The sequence below is a fragment of the Salvia hispanica genome, unplaced genomic scaffold, assembly GCF_023119035.1.
Source record: "Salvia hispanica cultivar TCC Black 2014 unplaced genomic scaffold, UniMelb_Shisp_WGS_1.0 HiC_scaffold_422, whole genome shotgun sequence".
Classification (NCBI taxonomy): domain Eukaryota; kingdom Viridiplantae; phylum Streptophyta; class Magnoliopsida; order Lamiales; family Lamiaceae; genus Salvia; species Salvia hispanica.
Window position 1 is genome coordinate 81,636 of NW_025952160.1, and position 26,094 is coordinate 107,729.

General features: G+C 36.4%; 3 protein-coding genes, 1 long non-coding RNA gene and 3 pseudogenes across 4 annotated transcripts; 4 read left to right on the forward strand and 3 right to left on the reverse strand.

Moving 5' to 3' along the window:
• Positions 1-2,915: 2,915 nt before the first annotated feature.
• Positions 2,916-3,276, forward strand: LOC125199187 (annotated as a pseudogene).
• A 3,148-nt stretch (positions 3,277-6,424) lies between these two features.
• Positions 6,425-8,420, reverse strand: LOC125199191 (annotated as a pseudogene).
• Positions 8,421-8,470: 50 nt separating this feature from the next.
• LOC125199192 lies at positions 8,471-8,995 on the reverse strand. The gene has a single exon (XM_048097302.1). It carries the CDS (start codon positions 8,993-8,995, stop codon positions 8,471-8,473), a length of 525 nt encoding a protein of 174 aa, XP_047953259.1.
• A 1,944-nt stretch (positions 8,996-10,939) lies between these two features.
• LOC125199193 (putative F-box/LRR-repeat protein 9) lies at positions 10,940-12,051 on the reverse strand. The gene is made up of 2 exons (XM_048097303.1): positions 11,720-12,051; positions 10,940-11,378 (listed from the first exon to the last, which is right to left on the reverse strand). The coding sequence occupies exons 1-2, from the start codon at positions 12,049-12,051 to the stop codon at positions 10,940-10,942; spliced, it is 771 nt and encodes a 256-aa protein (XP_047953260.1).
• A 1,368-nt stretch (positions 12,052-13,419) lies between these two features.
• On the forward strand, positions 13,420-14,883 carry LOC125199194 (putative F-box protein At4g05475). Its single transcript, XM_048097304.1, has 3 exons — positions 13,420-13,547; positions 14,398-14,678; positions 14,765-14,883. The coding sequence occupies exons 1-3, from the start codon at positions 13,420-13,422 to the stop codon at positions 14,881-14,883; spliced, it is 528 nt and encodes a 175-aa protein (XP_047953261.1).
• Positions 14,884-14,954: 71 nt separating this feature from the next.
• On the forward strand, positions 14,955-15,359 carry LOC125199200. Its single transcript, XR_007172534.1, has 2 exons — positions 14,955-15,107; positions 15,189-15,359. It is a non-coding gene; the product is annotated as an uncharacterized LOC125199200 (long non-coding RNA).
• A 6,369-nt stretch (positions 15,360-21,728) lies between these two features.
• Positions 21,729-25,893, forward strand: LOC125199195 (annotated as a pseudogene).
• Positions 25,894-26,094: the final 201 nt, after the last annotated feature.

The following is a 26,094-nucleotide window of genomic DNA, read 5'->3' on the forward strand; positions in this document are numbered from 1 at the left end:
CTACTTTATTCTTTCTTTCTTTTTTTCTCCAAATTTAACACACTTAGCATATTTTTCTTGCTAAAAAATTGGGGTTTTTAACCGGATGGAGCGAGTAATATATTAGAAATGACGATCTTTATTTTTTGGTGGTTTTTACAAATGGTCGTAAAGTGATAGTCATTCTATTTCCATACGCCAATCGCATGATATACATTTTGGCAAGCAATATATTGGAATGTATTATGATAGGGCCCCCGAGAATCCAAATCACGTAAAATCGCGTCCAAATCTCTCTCAATCTCCAAAGTATCTTTTAATAGTATTTGATTTGATTTTTGCATATCTTTTTGTAATCTTTTTAAAATATTTTGCTGCTTAGCAAGATAGGGTTTAGGGTTTAGAATTCTATAAATTATAGAAACTTCTATCATTTTGATCCATTGAGAATTAAGAAATAAAAAACTTCTTTTTTCATTCTTGTTCCAAAACCCTAGAACTTCAACTAGTTGTGTTTATCATATTTTTGATCAATCTCGTCGTAGCGTGCTCTTTTGCCCGATAGAACCTCACGTTCTATCAATTGGTGCTTCCATTGATTTACTCTTCCTCCATCCCTCAACCTCACTCACGGTTGTTTTCCATCTTCCTCAACCTCTCTAAAACCTCAAATCTCCAAAGACCAAAAACTCCGCTAAAACCCCAATGCGGCCTTACACCACAGTCCATACCAGCCAGGTCCCACCCCCATGCTGGGGGAGTCAGCGTCGCGGTCCGCCGCCGTCATCGTCACCACCCCGTTTTCTCTTGCATCGCTGCTAAACATCTCCTCCGTTGCTGAGTCGTCGTCCAGACCCACCCCCCCAACAACTCTCTCAAATCTGGTACCCCTTTATGGCTGCGACCCCCCAAAGCCACTGTCACCCAACCCAAACATATTTCCTCAACGACATCGGTCGGTTTCGATATGAACATCCGTTTCGCCAACAAGACGGGGAATTGTTGACAAAAGAGCTTGAGTTGGGGGCCTTCCCGACAACAAAATGTGTTCAAAAAAAGAATTGGGGAAAAACCTGGAAAAATTGGCTGCCATTTTACGACGAAAAAGGAGCGCCCCACCAGCAGCTGCACCCACACGGGGATGGAAAAATTCCCCCCCGCTCCCCGGCACCTCTTTGGGGTTTCACCTGGGTCTTACCCCACCTTCCCGATCCCCCCGCTTTGCGGTGACAATGCTCGGATTGGGTTCATAAAATCCCAAATCCAATCATCAGTACATGCCGCTCCATGTCGTTTGTACCTGGCAATACTTGTTTGATCATCCGGGATCAAATGGATGACTATTGGGAGGAAAACAATAAAGGCAAGGTTGGGACGATTTTTTAGTTGCGTAAACAGCGATTCGAGCCCATTCACATTGAGTCGTAGAATGTCTTCCAGCCCTACAGCAATGCCAAACCTTGGTTGGCTGAGGGGCCTCCCCCCGACCAACATATACATCCCGTGATGACCGCCAGCACGTCCACAACCGATTCGCCGGTGCAGGTGCAGGATTTATCGCACGGAGCCACCACCCCCTCATGGATCGAAAAGTTTTGATGCAAATAGCAGGGACTCACCTCTAACGAGAGCTTTTGTTCCCAATATTGTATTGGATCAAAAAAATTGTTGTGAAAGGGTTTGGGGATGTTATTTTCAATGCCCGGTTGATTCTGTACAACCAACTGAGATCATTGCTATGGGAAAAATAATGACGTCGATTCCAGCAACGACGGTGGATTGAAGTGTGTGCCACGAACAAACAGGGTTTTCCGGTGATGCAGCGGGTCTTCTTGATCCATACTACCCTTGCTTTTTTTCTAATTATTATCAATTCTGTTCAATTATTGTTTGTGCACCTTGGGACTATTCAAGCAACAAATATGGGCACTTGGTTTAGTTTTTACTTTATGGCGTCGATAGCCGTGATACTCTTCAATTTAGTGGAGAAGAAGGAGTTCGCATATTTGATCCAGGAATATTTGAGTCGGATGAGATTGATGTTGTTATGAGCCCGAAGCCTTCATCGCGATAATTTACGGTTCTCATTTAGGGCAGATGCTGATTGGAGCTTACGAAGGCTTCGACGCAGCGGCTTGGTGATTTCCGTGGACATACTATTGCAATTCAGATTTTCCACCTTGAGGACAAGGTGGATTTCAACCGAGGGGAGAGTTGATAGGGCCCTCGAGAATCCAAATCACGCCCAAGATCGCGTCCAAATCTCTCTCAATCTCCAAAGTATCTTTTAATAGTATTTGATTTGATTTTGCATATCTTTTTGTAATTTTTTAAAATATTTTGCTTGCTTAGCAAGATAGGCTTTAGGGTTTAGAATTCTATAAATTATAGAAACTTCTATCATTTTGATCCATTGAGAATTAAGAAATAAAATACTTCTTTTCTCATTCTTGTTCCAAAACCCTAGAACTTCAACTAGGTGTGTTTATCATATTTTCTGATCAATCTCGTCGTCGCGTGCTCTTTTTGCCTCGATAGAACCTCACGTTCTATCATATTATTACTCTATTTGTTTTCATGGAATTTATCATCAAAATATTGGTAATAGGATTTAACTCAGCCATCCATTCGTTTTCATTGAGTTTAATAACTTCATATTCCGTTTGCTTTCATGGAAATTACTAATAACTCCACCCTTCTGTTTAATTTCATTAAATTTACTGGTATTAAAATACTGGTAATAACTCCTACATACATTGAATTACTATCAAAATACTAGAAATATGATTTTATTACAAGCAATAAATATTTATATCACCAGCATGCAATGACAATTAAGCAATTTTTTTGCCTATAAAAACTTCATTTGCTGCATCAAATTTGCACATCCCAAAATTAACTTCTTCTACCAAAACTTTTTATCCTAAAGAGTGAAAATGGCTTCCAAGAGCACTACACCCTTTGCTCTTTCCTAGTGCTAAACCTTTTATTTTTCACTCTTTCTAGTGCCTCTACACCACCTAAGGTGACCAATGATACTTGCCCTATCGATATCCGTAAACTTGGTGTTTGCTCTGATTTGCTTGGTGCATTGATTGGTGTCATAATCGGGACTGATCCCCGTTAACTCCGTGTTGCTCCCTCATCGACGGGCTGGTCGATCTTGAGGCGGCCGTGTGCCTCTGCGCCGCCCTCAAGGCCGACATTTTGGACAACCACCTCAGTCTTCCCATTTCTGTTAGTTTGCTTCTCAATGCTTGCTCCATGAAGGATCCATCAGGCTTCCAATGTGCCTAAATGATCAATTTCTAGTGATTTAAGTTTCTACAATGTTTTGTTGGATTGTGATTTGTACCCCAATTATGGATGTTGTGTACTGCTCACTTGCAAATCTTATAATAGTAACCCTTGTTGAGTTATACTAGTACTAAATAATTTGCTTTAAGTTCAACTTGTGATAATTTCTATATTTTATTTGTCTATGGCGCATTCATCATTTATTTCTCGTGTACGTTGTGTGACGATATCTTTAGTTAATTAGGATACAATGTAATTGGTCTGTAATGTAGTACTCCATGATAATTTCGTTGTAAATATTTAAACAAAAGGTGGGCTCGCAAACAACAAGATAATAAATATAGTGCAAAATTGCTAATAAGTTTGACTAAAATGAATATTAACGATCGATTTATTAAGAAGGGGAGGTTTTTTTATTAACGATCGATTTATTAAGTTTGACTAAAATGACTAAAATTGCTAATAAGTTTGACTAAAATAAATATATAAATATTTACACTTCCTTAAAAATGCACTACTTATATAAAGGGCAAGTTAGTGTGGGGTGCCACTACACTATTTTTCTTGGTGAGTCCAATTTACTAAAACTAGTGAATGAAAATTAGTAAATGAAATATTAGAATACCCGTCGCTAATTCAAAGGTGTGGTCGAGTGACATGAGACTGTCCATTATTAATTAAATAGTCGGGAATTGATCTCGAGCGCTTTAAATCGGAAAATAGTCACTAAGTTCGCGATAGATATCTTTGATAATTTCCAATAAAAATATAAAAAAAATACACCCATCACTCCCCTTTTATGTTTACAATAAAATAGGAGCAAAAATGAATTACTAGTAAATAGTCTATTTATTAAAAATAGTAAATTGAAACCGGTTCCGCTATTCTACGCCCTCCAAACTCTCAACTTCCATATCTTATAGTATGATAGTATCTCTATAAATCAGGTAACCATTTAATCCGATTCTCTTGAATATTCTTATTTTCAGATATGATAGGATTTGTTCTATATAAATATAAATAGAGGCTTTGTATTTGCTATATCCAATTGCTACTCCCTTCCCTTCCACCATGTCCAATCTATTTCTTTCACCAATATTCATCCCACAACTAAGCAATGAACCCAATTTCCCAGTCACTATTCAGCAATATTTAGGTCCATACCCCCTCCCAATTGACCCTTTTATTATACCCCCTCTTTTTCCCCTTCAAACTAACCCCCCTTATAGTTACATCCCTCCTCATCCTTCTCTCCGCACCCATGCCTTCATCCACGCCTACATCAACCCTTCCCATTTCGACGGCAACCGCATCAACGAATACTTCGACTTCTCCGCCACTCCTCCCGACCAGCGCCTCGGCCTCCTCAGCCTCTTCATGCAGGGCCACCTCTCCCCGTGGATGTGGGCCGGCCCTCCCGCTTCCGGATCCAAAACCTCGAGCCCTATGTGGTTGCTGCATCCTCGCCCCCATGGACTCAGCTTCCGGGAGATGTAACGGCCAATATTCTGCGGAGGCTGGGGGCTTCTGGGATGCTATTCACCGCGCAGCGCGTGTGCACCACGTGGTGGAAGGCTTGCAAGGATCCTGCATTGTGGCGAGTCATTGATTTCTCTGACCCTATTCAAGGGAAGTGGACCCACAAGTACACTGCCATGTGTCCACCGGTGGATCGTAACCGGGACAATTGGTTGACCTCACCGTTCAGTATTTCGGCGACGCACTCATGGACTACATCGTTGATCGGTAAATATTTAAATCTGGTTTCATTCTACATCGTTGATCGATACATATTTAAATACTCAAGAATATGCAATTTGGGTTTGGCAAGGTTTTAATGTAAAATTGGTAAAATAAGAGAATGTATAGAGAGAAAATGTAATTAAAAATTATTAGTGAATTATTAGTGAAGAATGAGTCACACCTTCCCAAATTAGAAAGTGCATATTCTTGTGGAACGAATGGAATATAGTTTTATTTTTCTATTTATTTATTTTAAGATATTTCTCTCCGTGTAAAAACTAGTTTAATTTTTAATTGATTGACAGATCACCAAATCTCAAGCGGCTTAAACTTGGAGCTTGCTTTTCCATATCAAAATATTGTGTGACTAGAATAGCTCCAAAACTTGGCCATTTGGAAGAATTGCACCTTACTCTTAGACCGTGCATTGGCGTTGCCGACATTGAAGCTATTGGCTTTTCTTGCCCAATGTTGAAATCATTCTCGTGCAACGGATCTAAATACGAAGTTCCTACGTCGTTAAAAGGTGCTTCTGATGAGGCATACTATCGAATATGTATGCTATCGCAATCAGCAGAAGCATGCCTGGTTTGCAGCATCTTCAGCTCTTTGCGCATTGGATTGGAAACGAAGGACTTGAAATGATCCTTGCCAGCTGTCCCACTCAATCTCTTGACATCAGGCAATGTTTTGATCTCAATCTTGGAGGGTATTTGGGGGAAGATGCCATCAGCGAATCAAACATCTTAAACTCCCTAACGACTCTGTTAGTGATGTACCGTGGCCTAATTGCGATGGTGGCGATCCGTTTAGTCCTTCTGCGCTCATGTTTGAATATTACGTGTATGACCATTATAAAGACAATGAAGATTATTTTGGACGTTACGAGGGAAACTTCAATTGATTTTGCACATTGGATTTTGGAAGTCGTTTGGTGGAGCGAAAATGTTAGTATTTTATTTTTAAGTTGATTTTATTTTATTGTTATTTTAATTTTTGATTTTAGTACTATATCTTTTTTTTTTTTTGTAAATTTCCTTCGCGTTTTGATACTCCTTTGAATAAGAAGTTAGGTACCAAGGTTTTTTTCAATTCTGCGAATTCAATCTTGTAAGTCCATAGCTACCAATATACATAACGTAATTTGGTACTAAAGATTTCAAAGAAAAATTTACAATTTCATGTCACAAGTTGTGATTATATATAACGCATTTGATGATAAAATTTATATAGCTCGATGTTAAACGAGTATTCAAATCTTAAAACTAGTTTCGCGTGAAAGAATTAAATGAAAAAATAACACTTCCATTTGTCCCAATAAAAATAGTTTTAAAAATGATTAATTAATTTATTTTGATTAAATAAAATGAGTAATATGTACTACCAAATATAGATAATTTAGTTATAACCACGGCCCACAGGCAACAATTTCGTTGATTCTCATTTGTTCATTTTTGGGAAGTACAACTGTTTTAAGCACAAAAAGTTTAGTACAACAACAATAAAATTTTGGTTGTTCAAGATAGTTTCATTTCCAACTCGTCGAGGATTGTCCTGACTATCTTAGCGTTCAACGGCTTCTCCCAACAGCAATTCAACCCGGCGGCCTCGAACTCCACCTTCTCGGGTCCGTCACCACGGAAGTCACCCCAACGATCATGCAGTCCACCCCCATTGCTCGCAACTCGCGAGTGGCCTGCACGTGCCACCATACCACTATATAAATACACTCCATAAAATAAACATATGTTTATGACCAATTTTGGCATTTACTCTATAAAAAAAATTGAAAGATGGTAACATTAATTAAATTGACAATATCTACCTCGGGCCCATTCTTGACGGGCATCTCCATGTCCATGACAACAACATCAAAAGTATACCCCTCAAGGAACAACTTCAAAGCTTCCTCCCCATTGTTCACTACTTTTGTCTCGAGTCCGAAACTCGCCAACAACTTCTCCTCAACTTTACGGATCATTTGGTCGTCGTCCACCACAAGCCCCTAAATTTTCGCTCTACCTTTTTCATTTTCTTTCAGAGTAAGCACAACATATGCATGTTTAATGTATATATAGAGAGAGAAAAGAGAGAGAAGAAGAAGAAGAAGAGATACTAATAGAACAACTTTTTGGAGAGTGATATGAAAGGTTACTTTATTGCCTTTGTTAGAATTTTTGCATGATGGATTTGGTTTAGGTGATATTTCTTCCATGGTAGATATATTTTGGTCGATCCAAGATTTTTGGTGTGTAATTAGGAGATTTTGAATTCGTATGTAATGAATGGGGATTGGCATTCATCATGTTCAAGTGTCGAATGAATATCTGTGGAGTGGATTTGCAGTGTTTATTTGTGAAATCTGCCATTAATGGTTTAAACATTTTGTAGCTTTATGAAATCATGTGGTGTGATCCATTTTTCATATTGGGATTTTGCACGTTTTTCGAACAAATTCTTGTTATAGGTGAAATCACATCAATTTTGTTTCCTTTTTCCTAACTGAGATAATGAAATTGTAAGTGATGATATTGGCCAAGAGTTTGGCAATGGGTTCAATTTAGGTGGATTTGTTTTGGGTCTTCATAAATAATACTCCATCCATTCACTATCAATAGTCTTAATAGTGGACACTATTAAATTTTAATATAGAATAAATAGTTGAAATATTATTAATCGTAAAATGGTGTCACCTTATTAGAGAAACTTAAAAAAAATAGAAAGAGACTAACTTTTAGACATGCCAAAATGGAAAACCAATAGTGTTGATTGTGGATGCATGAAATATATAACTACAATTAGATAGCAATTTTTTAATTGCAATAAAACAAATTTCAATCATGAAAAATATATTGCTTATGAAGTTAAAAAATACAAATAATATTTTATGATGCTATCTCAAATTTATTGTATTTCAATTAAAATCTACGCCAAGCCATATATGATCTCTGTGATGGATTTCGATACACTCCGTATTTCATATTTTGGTAAGATTAATATTTTGAGTATTTAATTATCCATATCACATAATTCGGGACATTTTTGTTCTAAGTTAAATAATTTGTAATACCAAATGTTAACGTGCAATTCCCATCTTAAATCACACGATAATGAAACACTCTAATTTTTAAGAGATTGTAAAGGTACCCTACTCAAGATTTCATTTATAGTAGTTCATCTCGTTCCCTGTAAATATGCTTATTGAAGTACTCTAATAAAAATAATCACATCATGTTTTATCCCTTAAAAATATATGTCTAATGAAATGCAACACGGATTCTACAAAACTCGTTGATTCATTGCTCGGTCGAACGCTTTGATCCTTTAACGGATCGAGGGCTGTTTCTGACTCGCAACTCGCTTCCTAAGCCTCTGCAAGTACCCCTCATTCGTTCCTCCATTTTCGCTAAATTAAATTGTGACACCTCGTATATTTTCGTCGTCGTTTCCTTCATCCAATAGGCTTCCCAATCTTCACCGGGAGCGCCTCTTCAAAAAGCCTGCCAGCTCTCTCCATATCTTCCTCGGCCTCAATGCATCTTTCCTTCAACAATTTACGCTGCGAGGAGAGAGCTTCTATCTCAGCTCTCGCAATCTCCTTCGTCAATCCATCGCTCATGTGGAGGTGTTCATTCATCAACTCTTCCAACTCTTCAATGCTAGTAGGGTTTTCTTTCACCTCCCCCTCCGTTTTTTCCTCCACCGTTGCTTCAGCTTCGACTTGATTATTTTTCATTACGTCCTCATTCATCATTCTCTCGTATTTCAGCAGTGTAGCCTCTGCATACTCCTCCGCGTCAGCCAGTTCGATTTGAGCCAGCATGTAGTCATCCTCGGCGAGCCTTTTCTGACGCTCAGCGTGTTGTGTCTTCTCCTTAGCCAGGCGATGGTTCGTCTGGAGGATTTTCATGGCGGCTACTATGTTTTCCTTCAATGGTCCGGCGGCTCGTTGGAGTTGTCTGTCCACCAACTCCATTAGTTCTTCAACTTGAAGTTTGGTTTTGTCCTTGTTACCTTTGTTGTGTTGTTGAGCATGGATTTCTACGGTTCCCTTTGATGATCCCGTTGGCTCCGTCATCAGCTTCTTCGTGACGAGGATCAGTCGTTGGTGATTTCGCGGCTGGTTGTGGATGGAAGCTTGAGAGGTGATGGTTCTTTTTATGGACTTGGTAGACATGATGTTGGCTTTGGGAGTTAGAAAATTTGGAGTGAATTTTCTCTGTTTGGCTTTACTTTGCAGTGGATGGCTTTCCCCACTAAATTTTATAGACATGTCAAACTGAAAAAACAATGGTAGTGATTGAGGACGCATGAAATATAAATGTCAAATTTCATACGCAACTATTGAATTGCAAAAATCCAATTTTAAATCATGGAAAAAATTATATTGATTGTGACATTACAAACAAGGTGGTGCTATATGTTGTGATGCTATCGAGTATTTATTATATTTAGATTAAAATCCACGTCAACTCATATGTAATATTTGTGTGATCAGCTATTGGATTTTGATCTAGTATTTCACTTTTTGTTATTTTTAATGGTAAAATCAATATTTTGAATATTTATATGATGCATATATATTGAATGTTTTTGTTTAAATTAAAGTTGTATAGTTAATTTAGAATACAAGTGTCAACGTGCAATTCCCTTGTGTAATAATAATAATAATAATAATAATAATAATAATAATAATAATAATAATAATAATAATAATAATAATAATAATAATAATAATAATAATAATAATAATAATAATAAAAGTAGGACCCACAAAATCGTGGGTGTTTCCTTGGCAAAGATGCACCTGACTCGACCTCTCCCCTGTCCAGTACACCTTCCACCTCCGAGCCATGACCGACGACAAGCTCCACTTCAACGTCCCCGTGGTGTTCACCATCGGCCCCAACATCGACGACCGCGACAGCCTCCACAAGTACACCAAGCTCATGCTTCCTCCAACGACGTGACCAAGCTGGTGGAGGGCGTGATCGAGGGCGAGACTAAGGCTGTCGCCGCCTACATGACCATGGTGATGGAGTACATCTTCAAGGGCACCAAGCAGCTCAAGCAAAAGCTCAACCAATCTCCACAACTAAACACTTGATATGCCTGCCTTATATATTTACCTTTTAATCTTATTAACACTTGTATGGAATTGTAATTGAAATCTTTAACACGAAATTAGGTATACATATTTGGTGTCTATGGACCTACAAGATTGAATTAGCAGAATCCAAAACAACCCAAATTTCTTGGCACCTTGCTTCTATTCAATATCAAAAACTACATTTATAAAAGTTTTTCCCACTACATCTAAACCTCAAAAAATAAGGAAATAAAATCTGCATAACATTAAAATAAAATTTTCGCTGCATCAACTCTAATGCACTCCCATATCAAACAACTTTCGATAGCCAAATTCATCATGCCCAAACTCTCTAATGACTCTGAATTCGATTCTTCTTTCTGTTTCACAGTTCAAATTCATCAACTGTCGATATTGCATAACGCAATCGTTATTATGGAAAAATGGCTAATTAGTAAAATTACTTTATTGTTATGCATTAAAAATATGTACTATATACTATATTGTTGTGCATTAAAAATATGTAGCTACAAAATCATGCTAATAGAGCCTATTAAATAAAGACATAAAGATGTATTGATAAAATATAAAATAGAATCAAAGCATAACCACGACTATATAAGCTAGAAATATATAGAAAAGATACCTTTACGTCTACCATGCTAAGAATCAATTGAAGTTGTTGGGGTAACGTCCATGATAATCTCCATATTCTTTATGATAGTCATACACGTAATATTCAACCATGGGGTAGAAGGATCAAACGGATCGCCACCATAGCAATTAGGCCACGGTACATCACTGACGGAGTCGTTAGGGAGTTTAAGCTCTTCATTCGCTGATGGCATCTTTCCCCCAAATCCCCTCGAAGATCGAGTTCAAAACATTGCCTGATGTCAAGAGATTCGAGGCGCGACATCCGCCAAGGATCAATTCTAGTCCTTCATTTTCGATCCAATGTGCAAAGAGTTGAAGATGCTGCAGATTAGGCATGCTTTTACTGATTGCAAAAGCATACAGATTCCGATAGTATACGGGTAAATAAACACCTGTTAACAATGGCGGAAACCTGTACTTCAATCCGTTGCATGAGAATGATTTCAACATTGGGCAAGAATAGCCAATAGCTTCAATGTCGGCAGCACCAATGCCTGGTCTAAGAGTAAGGTGCAATTCTTCCAAATGGCCAAGTTTTGCAGCCATTCTAGTTGCACAATATCCTGATATGTAAAAGCAAGATCCAAGTTTAAGGCGTTTTAGATTTGGTGATCTGTCAATCAACAAAAGATTAGACATGGAGTGAGATAAAAAAGGTTATGTGATATAATCTGAGAGAAAATGGTTTTTCACCAAATATTCCCTCCTCCACAATAAAAGTCACGCTTTGCCATTATGGTCCGTCCCACAAGCGAGTCACTTTAAATACTAAGTGGCTCACATTCCACTATCTCACTTCACTCACATTTCTTAAAACTCTGCGACTCCTATTGTAGGACGGAGGGAGTACAATATACCATATAAACCAATCTCGAATTTAAAATCATAAAACAAAAAATGCCTCAAATTAAATAAACAGAAATGCCTTAAAATGAAACTAGTTAAAATTTATACCGATCAACGATGTAGTTCATGAGTGCGTCGTCGCCGAAATACTGAATGGTGAGGTCGAGCAACCGTCCCTGGCTACGATCCACTGCGTGGCGGACATGGCAATGTCTTGCGGGTGCATTTCCTTTCATTAGGGTCGGAGAAATTGATGACTCGCCACAAGGCGGGATCCTTGCAAGCCTTCCACCACGTGGTACACACGCGCTGCGCGATAAGCAGCATCCCGCGGCCCCCAGCCGCGCAGAGATATCGGCCGTTACATCTCCCGGAAGCTCAGTCCATGGTGGTGAGGATGCGGCAACCGGAATATCGATGGGAATGCGGCGAGCTTGCATGAATAGGCTCAATGAGGAGTGGTGATGGAGGCGTGGATGGATATATAATTAAGGTTAATTTGAAGGGAATTGAACAAGTCATTTCGTGACTGTGATATTGGATTGATCGGTTACTTGTTGAATGAATGGTGATAGAGGTAACGTGGCGCAATGGAAGGGAGAACTTGTTCAACGGTTACCTGATTTATAGCTATATCAGAATATATGTCAAATGGATTTTCAAAAATCAAATAATTTAATCTAAAGGGATATACTATATACTCCACGTTTTGTTAAAAAAAAGATAAAAATAAGAAAAATATTTCATTAAATAATTAAAAACATACTGAAAAATTAAATAACTAAAAACATACAAATATATATAAATAAAAAGAAAGAAAATGCAAAAATCTCTCATTCACATCCCAAAATCTAAAAGCTCCGAATTTAATCATCCTTTTTCTGAAATTTCTTTTGTAGTAATTAGATTTTATAAATCTCAATTTTTCCACAATATTTACAAATAATATGACACTATGATCCATTGATATCACAACGATACAATACTATATGATCGAACATAGACATTGTTTATTAGCCTTCTGTCCAACACTCATAATATAATTTATTTTAAATGTGATCACAATACTATATCATCGAACATAGATATTAGTCTCTTGTCCCACACTAGAGAAATTCCTTTTAGATATTGAAGTTCAAAATAGAAAATAAATTGAGTTGTAATCACAATAATATGAATGGTGATTATCCTGTAATACAAAGAAATGTTTTTAAATAAAAAATTCCTAAGTATTCAGTCCACGTTGCCATGAATATGTGTAATTTTAACGTGGCCTACGAGGATATTTATTTCTTACTTTTAATTTATAGTCATGAAATTGGAAGTTATGTGTAAAATTAAAGCAATTGAAAGATTGTGTGATTGTAAATAGTAGAATTCTTATTTTATGTGCAAAATCAAAATTAAGTGTTTTTCTATGCATAATTATTCTCTGAAAATCTCCCCAAATTTAAATGAATTTTTCCCCTCTGCAATCCAAACACGGCCTTAAATCTCCTCCGCCTAAAACCTCAATCAAATAAAACCTTTTCCTATTCATTTCCTCTCCCGTTTTCAATCGCCATGGGACGTAGAAAAGGCAGAAACCGGAGGCCTAGGGTTAAGAGCAAAATTCCGGCGCCGGCGGTGGTCGCTTCATCCTCAGCCCTCCGCCGCCATGGATCGAACTTCCGAGAGATATAACCGCCAATATTTTGCAGAGGCTGGGGCCAGACGCGATACTTAGCAGCGCGCAGCAAGTGTGTAGTACGTGGTGGAAGGTTTGCAAGGATCCCGCCTTGTGGCGAGTGATCGATTTCTCAAAAACTATGCTGATCGATTGGTACACCGTGTACAATATGTGCCGCCGGGCAGTGGATCGTAGCCAGGGACAATTGGTCGACCTCACAATTCAGAACTACTGCGACGACGAACTCATTGAGTATATTGCTGATCGGTAAATATTCCGCGCTCGTTACTTGAAGAATTATGATTTATCGTTATCGAATTTTATGTTCATTGTGTTCTATGAGGCTGCTAGTGTGATTGTTGAACTCGTTACTTGAAGAATTGTGATTTATCGTTATCGAATTTTATGTTCATTGTGTTCTATGAGGCTGCTAGTGCTAGTGGGATTGTTGAAATAAGAAAATGATTGTGTTTTGGTTCATGTATGGCATTGGCGTGTTGTACTTGCATTGTGAAAAGCCTTTGCATTTTGGTTGTATTTTGAAGTTGCAGTTGTGTGTGTTAAGAAATTGTATTTGAAATTGTATTTTCCTGTGTTTAGAAATTAGAACACCTCCTGCAGAAATTCAGATATAAAAACATGTTCGAGGAGGTTTGATTTTCATTTTAATATCGCTGAGGCAGGAAATCTTGTTAGTTTTGGTCACTTAATGATGATGTGAGGTTGCATTATGAAAAGAAGAGGATACTGTACTTGGTTGAACATATGCACAACTTCCTTCGTAATAACGATGGATGAAAGATTAGATTTGGCGAGTATAGGATTTACTCGAGGTTCGTACTCAATGCTCTGCACTTCTAGGCTAAAAATCATGCATTTTGTATTATTTTACGCGAATATATTGCTTGTGTTTTCTCCTTGCTTACTATTTTCCCTAAAGGTTTTCAGTTATTTTATTTATGCACTGGATTTTAAAAGATATTTGAGTTGTTTTGGACATTTTCTGAAACCAGTGTAGTAGTCTTTGCTTTCAAGAGATTCCTTTATCTTGCTTCATGTTTATTCTGTACAAAAAAAAAAATACGCTTATGTGGTCTGATATTTTGCTATTTGACAGGTCACAAAATCTCAAACGCCTTAAACTTGGATCTTTTCATGAGATCTCAATAGATGCTGTGATTAAAGCGGTAGCAAAACTTCAACAGTTAGAAGAATTGCACCTTACTGGTAAACCATGGATTGTTCCTGCCCACATTGAAGCTATAGGAAATTCTTGCCCAAAGTTGATATCATTCTCATACAATGGGCATGGAACAGAGCATCCTTTTCCACTAGGATTGGAAGATGATGGTGATGATGATGATTATGATGATGATGATGAATTTAGTAAAGGATTCGGTCGGAATGATTATGCTCTGCAATCGTCAAAAGCATGCCTAATCTTAAGCATCTTCAACTTTGTGCACATTGTATGCAAAATGAAGGACTTGAAGCCATCCTTAATGGCTTTCCACGCCCCGAATCACTTGACATCAGGCGATGCCTTGGTCTCGAGCTTGGAGGGATTTGGGGAAAGATGCCGTCAGCAGATAAAAGATCTTAGACTCCCAAATGACTCCGTCAGTACTATGTCGTGGCTTGAATGGGATGGCAGAGACTCGTTTTGGGAACGGCATAGTTGTTAGCGATTATGACTATGACGAAGATTATGAAGATTATGGAGATTATGAGTATTACGACGACTACTTCTCTCCTCTTGGTTATGGTTTCTTCAATGACGACGGGCTTGGGTTTTTTGAACTCGACCATTTCTGAGTATGGCAGATGGTAAAGTTTTCTTTCTTGTAACAGTTTATGGCTTAAGATATCTGGACAAATATTACTCACCTTCTTTTTCCCCATGTGTAGGTTTGCTGGATAAGTTGATTTCAAGTGATTATATCAGCATGTTAGAGCTTTCATTTTATCAATAGACCCTTTTATCTTTTATTAGCAAGCTTATGACTCTGCCTTCATTTTGACTATTCTTGCTTTTGTTGTTCATTTTAGATGGCTTTGTATCAACCTCTTTCTACTACCTATCAGGTTGTCTTCTTTGTCTGCTATAAGTGGTAATGACACATCAATCATTATTCATAAATAAAAACATATTGTTATTCAAATTCGTTAAATACTAGCTACAAAGTCTTTCTAACTAAGGGCAGAGTCTACTAATAGAAGGGGTAAGCTAAGGATAAAACTAAACCTCCAAAATAATAGCACAACCACAACTAAACCAGAGCTGAAACCTCCAGGCCTAGGATTGCTGCTAGAACAATAGACAGAACCAAACGGATTGTTGCCTTGCCATAATGTCCGACTCATAAGTATTGGACAAGAGAGTTTGTTCGGATGTCAAGTGATTTGAGGCGCGGACAGGCGTTAAGGATGGTGGCTTCAAATTCTTCATTATTAGTCGTCCAATCTAGCATTCTTCTAGCATGCGTTTGCCGATTCAATGCTAATTCAAATTGATGCCGGAAATAATCACTCTCATGGAATCTTGTAGTACATGTTCTGTTATGATGTGGTGCATATCCGTTGTATGAGAATGATTTCAACGTTGGGCGCGAATTGCCCCTTACTATAATGTCGCCGCCAACCAGGCACGGCCTCATAGTAATAGTAAGGTGCAATTCTTCCAAATCTCCAAATTTTGCCACCGCTTTCTCTATAGAATCTTTAGACGTGAGATGACAAGATTCAAGATGAAGGCGTTTGAGACATGGTGATCTGTTAAAAAAAATCAAAGGATTAGCCACATTTCACCCAAAATATAAAATCATGCCAATTTACCTCTTAGAAGACATCACATATAGGGATGTCAATAGAGCCGCCCATCGGGTTAGGGTTAATCGGAGTGGGTTAATCGGGTTGATTTTTTTCGGTTATAAAAGTTCGACCCTTGCCCTAAAAGCTTGGGTTTCGGTTAGCCCAACGGGTTAATCGGCTACTACCGATAAGATTAACATGCGATCAAACAAATAAATAATGATGAAAATTAGTTATATTCATAAAGAGTAAAATATTTAATTATGATAAATTTGAGATATATGACCAAACTCAATCATAAACATGATCAAATACTAATTTTTGATATATTTCGTGAAATTTTAATGCATATTTAATCGGGTTACTACCAATAAGATTAACATGCGATCAAACCAATAAATAATGATGAAAATTAGATATATTCATAAAGAGTAAAATATTTAATTATAATAAATTTGAGATATATGCTCAAACTCAATCATAAACATGATCAAATACTAATTTTTGAGATATTTCGTGAAATTTTAATGCATATTTTAGGAATTTAAATATTTTTTAAAGTGAATTTGAAGTTTTTAATTATTTATTAACTATTATATTAATAAAAATTCAATATATAATTTTTATATTTAATATAAAATTGAAAGTAATTTTTTTAGTTATCTACTCTAAAATTAATCAATGAAGTGTCGAATTAGAAGTAAAAAAATAGAATAATATAAACTTTATCGGGTTTTCCCGCCTAACGGTCGGGTTAATTAGGTGCGGCTAATCTGGTTTTAATTTTATCGCTAAATTTTCACCTAACCCTACAAATTTGACAGGCTATTCGGGCAGCCACGGTTCGGGCTACATGACATCCCTAATCACATATTCATATCATATCACATCATATCATATATTATGATTGTATCGTAATATACCGATGGGCGATGTACTCCATGAGGTGTCGTCGCCCAAGTAGTGAATGGTGAGTTCGACCAATTGTCCCTGGCTACGATCCACTGCTCTGCGGTACATGGCAGCGTACTTGTCGGTCGAATTCTCTTGATAAGGGTTTGAGAAGTCGACGATTCGCCACAAGGAGGGATCCTTGCATACCTTCCACCACGTACTACACACTTGCTGCGCGCTGCACAATAAATCTTCCGCCCCCAGCCTATGCATAATATTGAAAGTTACATCTTCCGGCAGTTCGATCCACGGCGGCGACGGAGATGAATCAACCACCGTAATATCGCTCACTCTCTGCCTTTGCATTCCCTTTGTCCCATGGCAATTGGAAAAGAAACTAATTTGGGGATTGGGGAATATTTAGGTGGAGTAATGTGTTTTTATAAGATTTCCTCGTAAATATACATACAGAATACGATGTATTAATGATTTTATAAGATTTCCTAGATTATATATATTTCGATAATATTATAAATAATTTATTATAAATAATTTATAATTTTATTTACAAAAATAATTTTGATTATTAAATAATTAAAAATTATTTAAGTTGGTCAAAATTGCGATTAAAATCGATTAACGTTAAATATTAACTAATGCTAACTAGACCAATTGTGATCCGATTTCAGATGTATATGACTAAAAAATTCAAAAAGATAAAATTTAGTGATCATATGATGGGGACCAATTTTTGTCTTTAATGATTTTTTATTAAATATTTCCTTCAACGTTTTTTGTTTCTTTTTATACAAGTTTTCTTCGAACATGGTTTTTTTCCTATAATACTTCCGTCCTTAATTTATTTTCACAAGTTTTCTTCAAATTAATGATGCTATAGGAAAAGAAAACTTTTTCAATCTCTCTATACATATGTTTTGTATCCTATATTTTGCCGTTCGATTCAATCTTTATTTCTCATCACTAATAAATCGTAAAAATCAATAATAACACCATCATCATATTCAGCATTCCCATTTTTTTCCATAAAATTTGTTTAACAATCTGCGTTGTTCCTCTATGAAAACCTTCGAAAAGTATAAAAATACTTTTGAACTTTAATTTTATCAATAATTATATAATTAGAAACCTATGGGAGTAAAAAATCTAAAAAACAGAACCAATTTACTGATATCATATTACTACCATAAAAAAGATGTTCATATAAAATTGAATTATATTAAAATAATAATGTCACTAAACATAAAAGAGAAAAGCAGCAAAATGACAAATTTCATGTTTGCTGCATTTGTTTTCTTAAATTTCCAAGGGGTCCATGAGCTTTCTCCTCAGCCTTCTGCTGCTTACATGAGCACTTGCTGTTGTCGAGATTGGCTCCACATTTCAGACATAAACCTCTGTAAGGTTGTTGTCGTCCGGGTTGGGGTGGTAGTGCTGCTGGAACGATTGGTGGCGGTGGAGCTAGAGGTCTCAGGCGTGGAACGGTGGTGGAAGATTTTTGAATTGCTTCAAGCAAGCAGATGAGTGTGACCGAATTTGTTTCACTTTAATTGAATAAATTTAATTTAACAAATGTACTTTTGGACCAATTGTAATTCGAATTGAAATGTTGGGATCAAAAATTCAAACAAAATAGTTATGACTAAAATTATAAAATGAATATGTCAAGATCAGTTAAAGATCTACCCTATAATTATTCACCCCACTTATGACATCTTGATTTATGAAAGATACCTTATTTTTATATTTGGATATTTAATTAGAAATCTGCACGATGGAATGTTGCTAAATTTTCTTGGAATTATCAATTTTTTTGGGTCTTTATTTAGAAAACTGAACGATGAAATCTAATATTTAATTCGTCAAAATATTTGTTACAAACTATCAATATTTACTTCACTTGGAATCGAACAAAATATTAGTTATGGAGCATTAATTAGATAATTGGACGATGAAATTTGATACTCCTATTGAATTTGTTATAATATCTGTCACAAATTAAATGAATTATTGATCATTACGAGCAGACAATCGAATAATTAAGTTATTTTGACCTATGGCGATAACTTATTTTTATAATTGAATCTTAAATCAGAAATCTGCACGATTAAATGTTGATAATTCTTTCTGAGTTATAGTTTATGGAGTTAATCGATCAAGTTCTAGTATTTTAAAGCATTTTCTAGGTCAGTCTCAATTTAAGTGATTTCTCTAGAAAATTTTCGTCAATACAATGGTTGCAGGTCAATCATGAGCCATTCTACAGCAAATTATCATCTAATGCAATAGTTGCAAGTCATCTTTTCCCCTATATCTTTCTTGCTATGAACCTTGCTTTGTACTACATCTCCATTAGACCATCCTTGACCCATGACACATTTGTCTGTGGTTTTATGAACCTTTGCTTTGTACCTCTTAATTGAACCATCATGACCCATGACCCATGATGACCCATTAGTACTATCTTTTTAAATATGGTAATTGATTAAAAATAGTAATAGTAACCATTTAAAAATAGTACTTTTAAATCTCTATTTAAACTCATTTGCGTGTGTTGTGATGAATTCCTTCACTTTTGCTTACATTGGTTAATTTAGGGTTTAGGGTAACTAATTAGTTACCACTTTTAATAATTAAAAATAGTAGTAGTAACTACTTAAAAATAGTGCTTTTACAAAAAAATTTAATTTAAATAAATAAGTGTAGTAATCTCTATTTAAACTGTACATTTCTTATTCTTATATATACCAACCCTGTTTGACATACAACACACTACACTCACTACACACTCACTACACACCTAGTTACTGCAGTGGATTTCCCTAGCGTTAATCATCTCTCTTTCTTATGCAAGTCACTTGAGGAGTACACCCTCTTCTACACAAGTGTGCTCAGTTTTGAGCAGTGGCTAGGTCCTTCTCCTTCACTTTCCCGGTAGTTTGGTAAACTTTTTTATTCTCTTCTTTTTCTGTTTTTCTTTTTAATTTCTAGTTTTTTCTTTGTTCAGGCTCCACGGGCATGAGATAGGTATCCACATTCTCCGACCAAGATGTGGACAAGCGCCGAAGAAGACACGCGGCCCGTAAAAAACCATGTCTCATTCCATGTCTAACCCGAACGCTTTTTCGGATAATTATATTCTATATACAAAATGTTTCACTAATGTTTCATGTTAACTTAAAACATTTTGTATCAATTTTAAACATTGGTGCAATTACACCGATTTTTCTTCTTCTCATTTTGTACTCCCTATTTAATAGTTGTGTTTTTTTATGCACCAGTGGAGGACTTGGAGGCAGCTGGTCGAGGTTGGTCGCACTAGGCATCGATACGGCGACAAACCGAGCCGGAGTGGTGGTGCAGCGATCTTCTTCCATGAGCCGAATGGTACATGGTTGAGATCTGTAGCTACACCAACCTCCCGTGGTGCCGATCTAGCCATTCTTGTTTCCGATGGTGCGATTCTAGTTGTCCCTAATAGTATATCGCTTTCTCAATATCTTTAATTACAATATCAAGATTTGTGGTCTTTCTAGAATCCCTATTATATTATTTTAAGGATCTAATTGATTTGAAAGATGTTTTCTCAATATCTTTAGTTACAAACTTTAATTATAATATCAAGATTTGTGGCCTTTCCGAATCGCCTATTATATTATTTTAAGGATCTAATTGATTTGAAAATTTTGGGTTAAAAATTACGAAGCAAAAAGATCAAATCAATACACTTATTTTGAGTCATTCTCATGGAGATTCACATGAACGATTTCTTCTCACAATTAGAGCATCCACAATAGGTAGGGCCAATGTTTTAAACTGCGAACCGGTAGACAATTCGTCCGATTAAGTCCTAAAAGCCGCCAACAAGTTAAGCCGTGTGAACCATGAAACCGATGGTCTAACAGTTGACCGGGAACCGATTTTTTCATTTTCAAAATATTTTATAAAACCTCTTCATGCAAGGATTTGAACTCATAATCTCTCCTCTAGATATCAGCACCTCCTCCATTCCACAACAAGGCCTTGATGGAATATAATGAACATTAACTAGTATTTTAATACATACATGAAATTCTATACACCCAATTACTCAAACTAATAAAATAATTCATTTTAATTATATATTCTATAAATAATTGTTAATTATATAATATATCTTAAATTTTAATCATTATATATCTTAAATTTTAATCATACGTACTAGTAACTAATTTTAATGTTACTTTTATAAGATATAGTATCATTCATATTTTTTTACATATTATTAGTTATAGTTTACTAATTACTAAATATTACTATTTTTTTAGAGTACATTTTTATTTAAACTACCTAAAAATTCTTCTTAATATTATAATATGAACTTTATCTACTTTTCTACATATAATATTATATTTCATCTACTCTAATTAATAATTTATGTATTTAATTATATTTACTAATAAAAAAATTATTCAATTTTAAAATAGTGAAACACAATCACCAAGAAATAGAAATTGTAATTAAAATTTTTTTTAAAAAATAAATATGCGACCACAGCGGCCCATTTAGAAGCCCACGTTATGCTCTCTCTCCTCGGTTCTCTCTGCACAAATCGACACTGCAAATAAGCTCAGTTTCCCTCTCTACAATCGGAGCTGTTTCCGGCCGCGGAACCTCCCCTACTCCAAATATCAGAGGAATTGGAGTGTTGAAGGCTTTTAGTAGGAAGCTGCACACACCACTCAGATGAGTATATGGAATTACGTGGTGACAACAAGCCTACCAACGTCACGCATTCGTGCGTCGGCAATTTCACCAGCCCGCAGGAGCTCAATCTTATAATTGCGTAAGTTTGAGGGGAATGTGAAGTTCGATTGTTTATCTACGGAATTTGTGGCGAAGTTTGAAATGCTGGTGATTGAATTCTGTTTGCAGAATGCACTCGGATGGGAATTCATTTGCTCTCGCCTAAAGGGCTTACAGGTATAGCGGTCAAGTTAGATTGGCGTTTAGTGTGAAAAATGAGTGATGTTTTTCTTCATAATTTGATTAGATAAGAAGTTTCAATTGCACGAGACCTTGAATTAGAAGTACATGTTACTTTTCCCCTTTCTGTTTTTTAGTGAAAATTCCAAATGATGGGGAATGAGGAGTCACAGTGAGTTAGGGATGATGGAGGAATCAAGCGACCTTATCTATTTTAGTCTTTAGTTTGGGGTGAGACTTTAGGAAGTCTTAGAAGTGCAGGTCGTTCCAACCTATTAAAAATTGAAATGATTTCTACTTGGACTTTGTGAAGCATGTCTTTAGAGGTATTTTGCTCATGTTTAGCAGCCTATGTTGGATGTGCCGATATATGGGAGAATTGCCACGCTGGGAGTTTTTTCGCCCACATGTGAGTACCCCTTCACTGGTTACTGCTCCATCTGAGAAAAACTCATGCAATTTTGTTACATCCTTTCATATCTTTATCATGAAATTAAAGAAGTGCCATCTTAAGACTTTTAAAATCAACAGGGAGAAACACAAGATCTCCTTTTCATAGCTACAAAAAAGATATAAATTCTGCGTTTTGCAATGGGACGCAGAGACGGGCCCGAGGTTATCACAAGGTATGATCTTGTTAGTTTAATAAACCTTATTTTTATGTGGTCATATGCTGTATACACTTCTCAGTTAGGTATGATCCTGTTAGTTTAATAAACCTTATTTTTCTTGTTTTACATGATCTCATTTCAATCATTATATTTTCTGGCTTGGCTAGCTTGCACACATGATTCCAAACTTACTCTTTTTGTTGGGTTGGCTTCCATTTCTAAAACAGGGCCATGGGTGATTTTTCTGATCGGATTGGTCGACCCACAGATAATGGACAGGTACTTTCTTCTATGGTCTTGATCTCACATTGTTTGGTTCAGAATATATAGCCAGTCCATGACTTATTTATTGCGTTTCTTGTAGATTGGAATAGTTGATCCAGATTGCAGGTTGATTGGTCTTCATCTATATGATGGGTTGTTCAAGGTATTGATCATCCTGCTGTATAAATCTTATTTCTCTTTTTGTAACTTTTGGAGTGTTCAAAACTGAAACTTTTAATAGTATTCCAGTTGATTTGAACCTCTGTTTTATTTTGTTTTTAGGTCACCCCATTTGATACTAAAGGCCAACTCAAAGAGGCATTTAATATCAGGTGCATTTTTCCATTAGTTGAATTTAGTAACCTACCTATTTGGAACGTGAGGTGGAGCCTTTTTTGGTAGGGTAAAGGCTGTAGTTACCACAAACTCATACAACTGACAATGCACAATACGAATGCAATATCAAACACAGCAAATTAAATGTTCACTACGTTTTTAAAGAACCAACTCATTACTCACTGACATTGCAATAGGAAATGAGAACCCACCCACCAGATGTTCTACACAATAACTGAAAGACAAACTCAAAGAGAAACAATCCCCACGCAAGGACCACGGTGCGCACACTGTCCCAACTAATTTCTCCAAAAGATATCCTCCTTCTAACTATCGGATGTTATAAATAAGAGTACACGAAGACTTTACTACCAACAGTACTCTCAACAAATAACAATAAACAATTCAATTCAAACAATACGAATGACTCCACTTCACACTTCTCTTCAAGACTCCACCCTAAGACAATCTTGGCAATTCTTTGACAATCCTATCCTCACAGTTGAAGATGAGATATCTCACTGCACTCACTCCCGCTCGGTCGTCATCGACCTCGTCATCTCTCAGACTATCCCCAAACACCTTAAGATGGCCACATTTGTACACCTTCCACAAGCACATGTATCATTTTGTGTTTCATATATTGTTTTGCTTAAATTTCATTTTTGTCATTTGAAGATAGCCCATTAATTAGGATCATCTTTTTATTGTGATATTTTAATATTTAGGTGGCTTTTGATTAACATGTCTAATGTACATGTAATTTATATGTTGATTCTTCAGGCTCGAGGAGCTTCAGGTTTTTGATATCAAGTTTCTGTATGGTTGCCCTAAGCCGACCATTGTTGTACTTTACCAGGTATATTTTTATTTTTGACTAAGTAGTAAGTAATACTCCCTCCGTCCCAGATTAAATGCTTTTTCTTATAAAAGTCGTCCGGTTAAAAAGGGCACTTTTAGAATTTTCCATATTTGGTCATACAATTTTTCCCCATTTTCTTCAAATTTACATAAAAATGCCATTATTTACATTAAAATAAATCAAAACAAAAATCAAAAGTCAAAAGGGACCCACCTTCAACCAACTCCACTATCTCACTTCATTTTTACACTCTACCATCTCACTTCATTTATTACACCTCACCATCTCACTTCATTTATTACACACTTAACTCTTTCTAAAATCCGAGCCATAACAATAAGTGACTCCAAATGTGGGACGGAGGGGGTAATAGCTAGTGTTTTATCATGTCTTGGTGTTTTCCCCCATCAAGGTATATGGAGTATGCCTAAACCATGGTAGCTGCCATAATATGTGGTGTATCTTACACATTTGATCAATCCTTTCTTATAGATTTTATATGTGGTCTACTCTAGTGTATGTTATCTACATCTATCAGCAATTAAGCATTTTATGATTTTTTTATGGGGGGTGCTTCATGGCAGCACTAAGATATTTCCAATAATGTACCCTTTACATTGTCAATCTCTTGCTTATATATGTGTCTGAGTAAGAATTTGACATAGAGCCTTTATGGTTATGTGGTTAATCTTTTCTTTGTTATCTTTTGTAAATTTGTTTGTACTTGGTGATGGTGTAGACTTTTGACCTAACACATGATCTTGGCCTTCAATAACTGTTGCATGACGAGCAGGATAACAAGGATGCTCGTCACATTAAAACATATGAAGTTAATTTGAAGGATAAAGATTTTGTTGAAGGTCCATGGTCTCAAAAAAATCTCGACAATGGGGCGATTTGTTAATCCCAGTGCCACCTCCTCTCTGTGGTGTCCTCATTATCGGTGAAGAAACAATCGTGTATAGCAGTGCCCAGGCTTTCAAAGCTATCCCAATTAGACCTGTAAGCTGTATTTATCACATGCTAGTTCTATACAAGCGATTTATGTCTTTTACTGACTTTTGTTTATCCTAAAAGTCTATTACAAGAGCCTATGGAAGGGTTGATGCAGACGGTTCACGTATTTATTGGGGGGATCACAATGGGCTTTTGCATCTACTTGTTATAACTCATGAGAAGGAGAAGTAAGTTTCTTCTACTCCATTATATTATCAGATTAGCATCTCATTCTTGTCTTCAGGTCTTGTGTTTATATTCAACCCTTTGACCGGCCTCTGATATTTTATTTGTTTGTTTGTTTTTCATGACGTACTAGAGTATCTGGACTCAAAATTGAGCTCTTGGGGGAAACTTCTATTGCATCATCCATATCATATCTTGATAATGCTGTTGTTTTTGTTGGCTCAAGTTATGGAGATTCACAGGTTTAATGATCTTTCTCTTTTTTGTGGTTGACTTGGAGAGGCAAGGTCAAGGTCAAGTTGTAACTTGCTCAGGTGCCTACAAGGATGGTTCTTTGCGCATTGTGCGAAATGGTATTGGAATAAATGAACAGGTAAGTGTGGTAAAGTTATCTTGCCAAAAAACATATATTCGGTTATTTTCTCATGTATTTTATATTCAATGTCATGCATAGGCATCAGTAGAGCTTCAAGGCATCAAGGGCATGTGGTCGCTGCGATCAGCTACTGATGATCCACATGATACTTTCTTAGTCGTCAGCTTTATCAACGAGACACGTATTTTGGCAATGAATATTGAAGATGAATTGGAGGAAACTGAGATTGAAGGTTTTTGTTCCAATGTACAGACTTTGTTTTGTCATGATGCTGCATACGATCAACTTGTGCAGGTATGGATAGTCAGCATTCTAATACTTCCATGGGCTTCATTTTCATAACAGAGATCTTGGTGACTGTGCAGTATCTAAATCCTCAATATCATGATCATATCAAACTATGGGAAATCTTGGTTTTTTTTTTCAACAGCTCGTTAGTATTCTTCTTACTTTTAAATGATTGGATTTAGATTTGAGTTTAATTACCAGTTTATT